Raw genomic sequence first — 10,198 nt, forward strand, 5'->3', positions numbered from 1 at the left:
CTGTTTGGCTTCACGCAAAACTTTAAATGCGTTTTTCTCAGAACAGACTTTTTCAGTACTGTTGACACGATTTCTCGAGTTTTAATCGACGACCGATTACTTGAAATATTCAGAGAGTCTTGTTTATAGACCTATCTATAGCCCGAACTAGGATTATCCCCAAATTCCAATTTTTACTATTTTAAAAAATTCGAGAAACTCAAAAAACAGTAAAACACACTTTTTTTCAAACAGTCGCCAATTGTAAAAAAACTTTTTTTTTACTTATCGCTAGTTCGTGCGATTGCGACATCATTGTAGATTAATAATCTTTTTATTTTTTGCATTCCGATGGCTAGGAGGGCTGAAATCATGTCAAGACTGAGGCGCCAATTTTTCGAAACCACCCATTTCATCAGTTGCCAGTTTTTACAATTTTCAACTTTTTTATTTTTTTATTTTTGTTTTGTATTTTATAATATTAATAAACAAGTGGTAAAAATGGATAGTAAAAACATTAATTGCTTTCTTTTACGACAATTTAGAAATGACCTAAAATTCAAGGCTCTACACTAGAATACCCTTTAAATCTATTACAAAACTACTACTTCCATCTACCATCCTTTCATCTTACGTTTGCTGGATCGTTTCTTGGATTTGCGCCTCTTCTTTCTATAGCGCCTCCGACTCCGACTGGATTCGCTAGACTCCGATTCGGCCACTCTTCCTCTTCTTCTGGTTCAGCCTGGTGACCAGCTGGTCCAGGTCGATGCAGGCGGCGTCGTTACCATTTTTTGCCCTCTGCTGCTGCTGCTGGTTGGCGGCTGGTTGGTTGGTCCTTCCATTCGTCCTGAGGTCGTCGATGTACATCGCTACAACACAGTAGCGAATGATATAGTCTATGGTCTCGATCGCTGATTTTCCTGGGTCAGAAGATATAAATGCAATTTTGGGGAAAAGACCCCAGAAAACTTGATAAGTTTAGTATTTGATTTTATGGTAGGCACTTTGGGGAATTACATACTAAAATAACAGGGCCTATTATCTCAGAACAAAATCCTCGTTTGGAAGGGCTACTTAGGGGTCCATTTGTAATCGCAAATTTGGCGCTAGTGAGCCGATGAAAAAGTATTTTCAATATATTTTATATTGATTACTAAGGCGATTCTTGTTCGTTTGTGTTTGTATATTTGACAATATTTGCCCTTTGACAATATGAATAGAACAGCTTCAAACTCATATGGAGGACATAATTACTACTAGGAAATGCAATACCGGTATACCGAATTACCGGTAAACCGCCCGATTGTTCGGCGGTATTTATACCGGTATTTACCCCCAAAAATACCGGTATTTTTGGTATTTTTACATAAGCGCTATTTGATACATAATACATTAAAGTTTAAATTTCTCGGAACTATTTTTAATTTCCATAATCGCATAAACAGCTTATATCTTCAAGTGATTCTATAGGATAAACAAATGTCAAATATTATCTCAACTCGTCATTAAACTGAGTATTTATTGCTTTACTAAGGGCTTCATATCGTGTTACAATAAATAGAATTGGACTGATAGAAAATGGTGTTTGTTTCATCTTATGTAAAAATGTAACGGTTTTTAAGTGATATTTGCGCCAAAATATTTTATATCATACAGATTACCCCTGCGTAATCTTTATTTTTTTTAACTTTATACATAATAATTATGATAATTACTAAATATTTTTGCTTCTTATTGCAATTATAAAATATTTTTCGAAAACGTTTCAAAGTTTGAAAATACTATAGAAACATAACATTGTTTTAAATAACAATACTCAACAATTATATTAACTTATTATTTATCTCGACAAAGTATCCGATCTTAAATTAATATAGAATTTTTTTTTTTAAATATTGAAAATTATGCTAATTTAACACATCGGATACAGACAATACAGTTTATTATTATAATGAAATATGATCTTTTATGAGTTTTTCTTACTTATAAGTTTGTTTTTGGTGAAAAGTTCTCAATATACTCGATAGTGATAATGAATTAATAATTAAGAAAGTGCTCATGGAAAATGTCAATTGATGTCATTGGACCACATTCTAACTAAGTTTCTTGTAACTAAAAATTTTATTAGAAAACTTGCAAAGTTTAGCATTTGGTCTTATGGTAGACACTTTGGGAAATTCCATACTAAACTACTTGTATATTATATTCGTAAATCCTATTATCTTACCCGGGAGTGTCTTGATTTGGAAAATTCCATTTTCTTTAGACAAAACGCCCATGTCTAAACATAAGATAATTATATTATTGTAGATCAATTATTATAATATCTGTGCAATTATATGTGCAAAAAACTTGCCTGCTGCAACTTGCAAAGACTTCTGTACTAATTTTAGTCCTTCAGCTCTGCCTGCGTCGAAACCTTTCACCATGTAACTAAAATGGGAAAGAAAAAATTGGTAAATTGCTGATGAAACCAAATTATTGCTATCGATTTTCTGCTTGAGATTTAAAATCTTGAGGTACAATCTTGAGGTCAATTAATATTATTTAGCCATATTATTTTGAGCACATTGATCAAAAGAAAGTCTACATCCATTTACAAAGTCAACAATTATTTATAGCTTATAATTTGCAATAGTTGTTTCTTGGTATTTCTGGGCAAATGTAGTTCTTTTACATGTGTCCTTTATTTACCTGTGCAATTTTTTGAGTTCTCGTCCATGTTCTGTATCAGGAAAATCAAGATTTGGAACTTTCATGTGTCCATTTCGAAGTCCAACTTCTTTTGCCATATAATGGATCACAGCCCTGTCCCAAACCTGGTCGGTGTGTTTCACTTCTTTAAAAATAAACAAGCAATGTTAATAAATATGATAAGGAAAACCAGAAGATTTTGAATATAAAACTGGATTAAAAATAGTTTTTTTTTTATTTTTTGCCCTGCAATAATGATTCTTTTCGCAATAACTACTCACTGCCATCGTCAGTCAATGGCATTTCGCAAATCTCTGGTACTCGTCCAGGATCATCTATCGACCTTCTGCTACTCGAAGCAGACCACGAATCTAACTCATTACCTGCTTCATGTTTTCGAAGATCCGTTACAAATTTTTGACTGTGTCTTGTGGCCTTTTCCACCCATTCCCTGGTGTCTCTATAAGCCCTGAAACATAAATGGACAATTTAAAATTGAAGGCAATTATTTAGAAGTATTTATTGAAGTAAAACTTCTTTAGGCGCGACATGGGTGTAAATCCGTTCAAATGCAACGGAAATTACGGCAAGGTCAAGTGAGAGTCATTCGCTCTCGATGATATGATTTCTATACGGGTCGGTTCTGATTGGTCGTATTTGTGCAAGGCTTCTTGGTATGCGTGACATTATACGTGCGCATGTCACCGAAAGCGTGCTTTATACGTGCATACGTCACCGAAAGCGTGAAGCATATTGTTCAAATTTCCGGTGTTATGTCAAAATATTTTAAGGTTAAATAGTGGTATAAATCGTGAGTTAATAAAAATGTCAGGATCGAAAGAATATATTATCCCGTCCCCCATAAATAATTGTAGTACAAATAATGAAACAAATGAAAAATTTGCTCTGCATAAGGAATGTAAGTTTATTGAAGTAATTTGTATTATTTATTACTTGTCGTTAACTGGTTCGGGCATGACGAGGACTTTGCGACCTTCTCTTGATTGTCTCTCGTCTTCGGTTGAAGAATCTGATGAAGATGAATCGCTTCCTGAGTCGTCTGAGGTGCTCTCTTCGCTACTTTCGTCATCTGATATTGAGAACCTATTTTTGAAACGGACTTTTCCGACTTCTGGTAGTCCCTCGCCTAAGTCCCTAAGAGTAAGAATTTTTTTAATTGTGAAAACTGAAAGTAGAAATTTGTTTCTATTTCTAAATTTGTTTCTTCAAAAACGGCTGTACCGATTTTAAAAATTTTAAAGCCATTTTTGATAAAGACTGCCGTTGATTTGTTTTTCATGACAATCGGTCATTGTTTCTTTATAATTAACTGTTGCTTAAATATTTTTCACCGATTTTAATGCAACTTTGCATATTAAAAAAGTTCATGGCTTAAAACATTGATTTTCAAAGTGATATTTATGGATCCATGACACTTTCAAGGGATCTAAAAAAAATCACGACACAAAATAGTTTGGGAACCTGTGGTCTAAATTAACATAATTAAAATATTCTAGGCCTACGAAATGTGATTTTATTATAACAATTGGTTAAAGTTTGAAATGATAGCAAACACCCCCCATATTCTGAGCTGTGTTTCGTACTGATTACCGTTGACCTGCACACTTAAATAAAATAAATTTTTGAACACGAAGTAAAACGAAATGTGTTAAATATTAATGTGATTACAAATAATTTAAGTTTGTTTGAAAGATTTTAACTGGAAATTGCATTGATTAGTTTTTAGTGAAATTTTATTAAGAATCTAACCTCAAATTTAACAGATAGCATTTCTATCTGATTTCTTATCGATTATTTATACATATCGGAAAGTTCGTGCAACTTACCTTAAGGCAAAATGCTACTTACAACTAATTTTTAATAAATGTGCAACACAATATTAAATTTGCGTTTTAAAAACGTCCAAATGACATTTGTATGTTTTGAACGTGAAGTTAACAGAAATATGGCGGCCCTCAGTTTGTCCATAAAATGTTACTTTATTTGTTGTATTATAAAACTACCTGTCCATCTTCCGAAATCCATATCTATACATTTTTCACAAATAATAAACCACTTTAACGAGCTACAACTTTTCTTTAACACTACTTGTATTTTATTAATTTTATTACTGCGATCTTGCATTTGTGGATATCAACGGTAATCCTGGTTCGTGAAAAAATGGCGGAATGTCAAAAATGTGTACAAACTTATTATTTTTACAAATTTATATTGTTTGTAGGTACTTACTCTTTAGAAAATGTTATTTGTGTGTTAGAATGCATCTTTTTTATTCACTGGTTAGTGTTTTCCACAAAATACTTATAATTTAATTTAGTTATTTAGCAAAATACTTCGCTAGTAACTGATGTGTCAGTTTTGACAGTTTTGTTTCCGATGTCAGAGAGATCGAAAATATAGGCGGGATGGTTTAACGAAAAGTAATAATAATGATATTATTAATAATGGTTATTATTGTTATAACAATATTAATATAATTAACAGTGGTTTTTAAGGTATTTGGTAATTACAAATATAGCTTTATTTTAATTTTATTAAGCGTTTCGTGAAAACAACATTCTTATTTATGACAGTATCTATGGCAGACATTTTAAATTAATTGTTTAAGTTAAAAAATATGAACAAAATGGAAAAAAGAATCTTTATTAACACAAACATAAAATAGTAATACAATAAGTTTCTGTATTTTATATACTGAATCCGGCATAATTTTGATTATCTTATGATTTTTTAAAATCGTGGAGTTACAACTGTCAACTTATTTAAATTCTCATAAATTCAAAATTTATTTCAAAGTAACACATAAAATAGAAGTTATAATATGTTCAAAAGTCAAAAAATCGGTTTTGCTAACTTTGTTTTCTTTCTAGTTATTCTTAATCTGTCTGAATCTCAAATAAATCATGTATACTTTTAATAACTGAATTGCAGATATTATTTATTCTTTATTTAAATTAAAAAGGCAGAATGCCACTTCACCTAGTTTCTTTAAATTTTTCCATTATTTAAAATTATATTTTAAATATCATTACAGATAAGATTTTTCACAAATAGAAACACATGAATTTATTCATCTACATGATCTTTTATTACAATAAAAGATTATTTACAATAAAATTAATATGTAATAAAATATATTACCCGACAATAACATTAAAATAATTATGATCAAAAACCATCATCATAAATATCTTATCAATACATAATACTCAATTTTTATTATTCCTAGCGATCTAAATCTTCTCTTTCGAGCATTAAAGGCAAACCGTTATCATGAATATCATAAATATTATATTATATACAATAGTTTACTTATAATAATTGATTTTTTATTAATCATAGTATTCTAAATCTACTATAGACATATCGATATCTTCATAATCATTACTTCTTTGGGAAACCTCTTCGAATTGGTTTTGCAAATTATTTAATCCTGAATCACTTAAATTGGGATTTGTTGCTTCTTTATTTACACTGTCATCATTATTTTTGGAAATATCATTTGGGTTTGGAGTTTCAACAGACTTATTAGTTGGAGCTGTTGTGTTTTCTTTACTATTAGTATTTGTTTCAGATTTGTTTTGCTTTTCTGATAACTCGTCTTGTAATTCTTGCTCTTCTCTTATTTCTCTCTCCATCTCTTTGCTAAACTTGGATCTCGGTTTTGATCTGCAATGAAAAAATAGATAGATGAAAAATGTAATAATGATACAATATATTTTGTGTATTATATTACCTTGAGCCCCAAAAATCTTTTATCTTTCCATGATTGTGATACTTCGATGTTACAGTAATTTTTGTGGATGGTTTACTGCCAGAAGTTTGAGCCAAAGGTTCTGTAATCTAGAAATATAGATTGATAAGTTAAATATAAAAAATACTATACTATCTTTTATCTTACCAGTCTAGCCTTACAGCCCAGTTGTCTCGATTGCTTGCATTTCCAATAAGCTCTGCCGTTTGCATTTTTGTACCTTTGGAAACAATGTCCCTGATGAATCAATTGAGGGTACCCATGGGTGCTCAAAGTATAGACTAAAACATCTTCAATTTCTTCATTAGAAATGATCATTTCTTCTTCTGTTTCTTTATCTGACTTTGGTTTGTCTTTTGAATTATTTGAAGCTTCATTTTCTTTCTCAGAATTTATTGCTGCTTGATTTTTGGCTATAGTTTCTATTTCTGGGATTTGTACTGGATTAATTAATAATTGCAATGGGGTTTTCAATATGATAAATTGATTTAAAAATTCGGTTTGGTTAATTCCAGTTATGTTCTTTGGTGTAACAGAATCGGTGTTTGGGGTGTCTGATTGTTTTTCTTTGGTACCTGAAATAAAAATAAATAATGAATACTTTATATACATATATATATATCACAGGTTTGACCAATTTTTGACTTCGGAAAGTTAGAAATATATACATTTTTATATTTATTAAAGCGTGTTTTATTAAAATATTGTTAAAATTTTGTACATGTCATATTTGACTCTTATACTAGTTTGGCAAACTTATAAACTAGTCTTCTACACTTTTAAATTAAATTTTAAATTATTGACAAACTTAATTTATTTTAAGATATTTTAAAACATCTCATATTTTAGCAACATATCTTATTACTATGACTTAAAAATTATGTTTCATAAATATTACTTAAATAATGAAGTTTTGAATCAAGGGCTTTATAATAGATAATTGAATCACCTCAGCACATTTTACATCATTCAAATAAATGCATGTTTTTAAAATGCATGCAAAATATTTTTCTTACATATTTCTCATAACTTAATTATAATCTAATAAAGCTTTCTAAACTAAGTTGATGAATAATATCTGTATATACAATTCTGGTGACTGAAATTAAATTTCTGCTGCAAACTAAGTTGCAAATTCCAAACAATATCAAGCAGTCTTATAATAAAATCAAAACCGTACAAATGTCTTCCACAAGTTCTAATTTTCATCTTTATTATTCTCTTGTTTGCGTTCCTCTTTCAAATTCTGTTGTGCCTCTAAACGTCTCATCCATTCTGCACAATCATCAGGCCCTGCTGTTGCTGTCACTCTCAACCGTCTTCTTTCAATTTCTGCAGTTCTATCTGGATGATTGTGATCTGAATTCCTTATAACAACACTATCGAATTGAGAAGTGGTTTGACATCGAGCCGGACATCTTCTTGGTCCTAAAAAATAGATACAATTAATAGTGATTATAACATTAAGAGGATTTTAGTTCTTTTTACCTTTTAAATTACAACACCAGTACCAGTGGTCTCCACCTCGCCTTTCTAGGGAATAAATTTGTGAGTCGTGTACCATAACATAGCCTCCCATTTTTGTGGGAAAGAATTCTACAGGGACGGGTGCTTCACTGTCTGGATTTTGAAATTCTTGGTCGTCTTGTGGTGTTATAGGGACTGTTTGAGGTGCCGTTGATGCTTTGTCTTGTTGGTTGCCTAAAAATTGAAGTTATTAAAATGATTTGTAAATGTAAATTATGTGTAATGTATAAAAAATTACTTAACTTATGCTATTCCAATAATAACTGAACGAAACACTGATTTAACTCACTGATTCTTTGCACAATTAAAAAAATATCTCACTCACACAATAAGGATTAATAATCATAATTTTTTTATTATGATTACCATGATTTTTATTAAAAATAAATTATTATAAATAATAATACACAACATCTATGATAAAATAAATAATATGTAGAAATACTGACTTGTGTTGTTAGAAGTGTTCAGATAATTTGAATTTTCAAAGATTTCATTGTCATCATCATCTTTATCAAACCCGGTATCGAAGTGATCATCATCCATGTTGCTGTCTTCCAAAACAGGCTCACACTTTGCTAATAAAAACACAAATAAAATTATTGCTCAAATAATATCAAAACTAATTATTTATAATGATTAATACCTGCTACATAATTCATCTGACTTGTTGAAGCACCATCTTCCAATGGGTCTTCATCATTTTTTGATGAATTTCTTGTACCTAAAATATAATTGATTAATAATCAATTAGATAATGTATATATGTTTTCTGAATATTTACTTCTCGTATGACTAGTTCTCTTTCTATACTTGAGAGGAATATCATCCTCTGGAAGTTCTTTCCTTAAAGCTCTCTTATTCGCCCTGGCTGATCTACTCATGGATGTGTTTTCACCATTCTTTGTAGGACTACTGGTTTCGTTCTAAATAATAATAAATATTAGTACTTGTTGAATAAGTACAAGAAGTACTTTTAGATGCTTACATCATTTACACCGAATTCTGTAAGTCCTTTGATTTGCAAACTTTCTGCAATTGCAATAAAACTTGGGAGGTCATCTTGTTTAACATGGACCTCACCGCTGTACATGAATTGTATTAAATCTGTGAGGTTTTTGTAGGATATGTCTTTAAGAAAAACTGGAAAAGATACAAGATTGTAGAAAAGTTTACTGATCAGTATTTTCCTTTGTCCTTTATTTAGGTTATGTGTCTACCTATAGGATGATTAGTAGCCGGAGTTTTTTCAAACAAGTTCTTAAAATACGGCGAACAAACAGCTAAAACAATTCGATGTGCCTGAATTAATTGTCCATCAGCCGATAATGTTACATCTGTAAAATCTCCTTTGGAATATAGAGAATAAAAACCACTCGATAAATTCTTTTTGTAATTGTTCCAACACAAAGCGTACTGGTCCGACATGTTTTTAAACAATTAAAAACTTTCAGAATATAAATATATCACGTGCACATAATAATAGATACATAAGAAAGTAAATAAAGTTTTATATTTGCAAGAAAATATTTATTTTTACAAACAAACACTGATCTTAAATTACAGCGTCTTTGTGGTGACACTTGACAGCTCGTAAATGACAGTATGCCAACATAAGAAGAAAAAACTAATTCTGATGCAAATTTAAAATATTTTTGCACAAATTTATAATATTAATATATTTTAAAATGAAATCAAATAGTTAGCAATGGTTTTATTTAATTATATGTGCATATTACATTTCATATTTGTATAAATATGAATTTGATGTTGACATATGTATTAATAGAGTCTAACAATCGGGAGTAACTCCCTTAAAAAACTTGAAATTTATTTAAAAACCTATACGTTTCGGCTGAATTTCTAGCTTTCATTCAGTGGAATAGAAATATAAGACTTAAATATACAGCGAATTTTAACTTAACTTACTTTGTTATTTGCTATTTTTTATTTTTTACACCTTTGCCAGGGTAAAAGTTCAATTGGTTCTTTTTAAGCTTTTATAGAGCTTATATATAAAAAAACTGTCGAATCTAACTAGAATATAAAAATAGATCTTATTAAACAATTATATTTAACCCTCGAGAACTAAACAACAGTAGTCATGACTGTAAAAACTAAACTTTGGTATGGATTTTCAAAAATTGTCATTTATCTCCTGGTAACGACGTGGTAAGAATCAAGTTGATGACTAGTTATACATCTTTTTCCCTCTACTTT

The 10,198-nt window shown here is 30.2% G+C and overlaps 1 protein-coding gene across 1 annotated transcript; it reads right to left on the reverse strand.

Annotated features, from left to right (window-relative positions):
- Positions 1-6,029: 6,029 nt before the first annotated feature.
- Positions 6,030-9,420, reverse strand: LOC113369744 (transcriptional regulator Kaiso-like). Its single transcript, XM_026610305.1, has 8 exons — positions 9,199-9,420; positions 8,967-9,121; positions 8,763-8,904; positions 8,625-8,702; positions 8,428-8,556; positions 6,599-7,026; positions 6,434-6,540; positions 6,030-6,366 (listed from the first exon to the last, which is right to left on the reverse strand). The coding sequence occupies exons 1-8, from the start codon at positions 9,404-9,406 to the stop codon at positions 6,030-6,032; spliced, it is 1,584 nt and encodes a 527-aa protein (XP_026466090.1). The 5' UTR covers positions 9,407-9,420.
- Positions 9,421-10,198: the final 778 nt, after the last annotated feature.

This window comes from Ctenocephalides felis, unplaced genomic scaffold, assembly GCF_003426905.1.
Source record: "Ctenocephalides felis isolate EL2017-DRISC unplaced genomic scaffold, ASM342690v1 CF-g0.4_SCAFFOLD_01481, whole genome shotgun sequence".
NCBI lineage: Eukaryota > Metazoa > Arthropoda > Insecta > Siphonaptera > Pulicidae > Ctenocephalides > Ctenocephalides felis.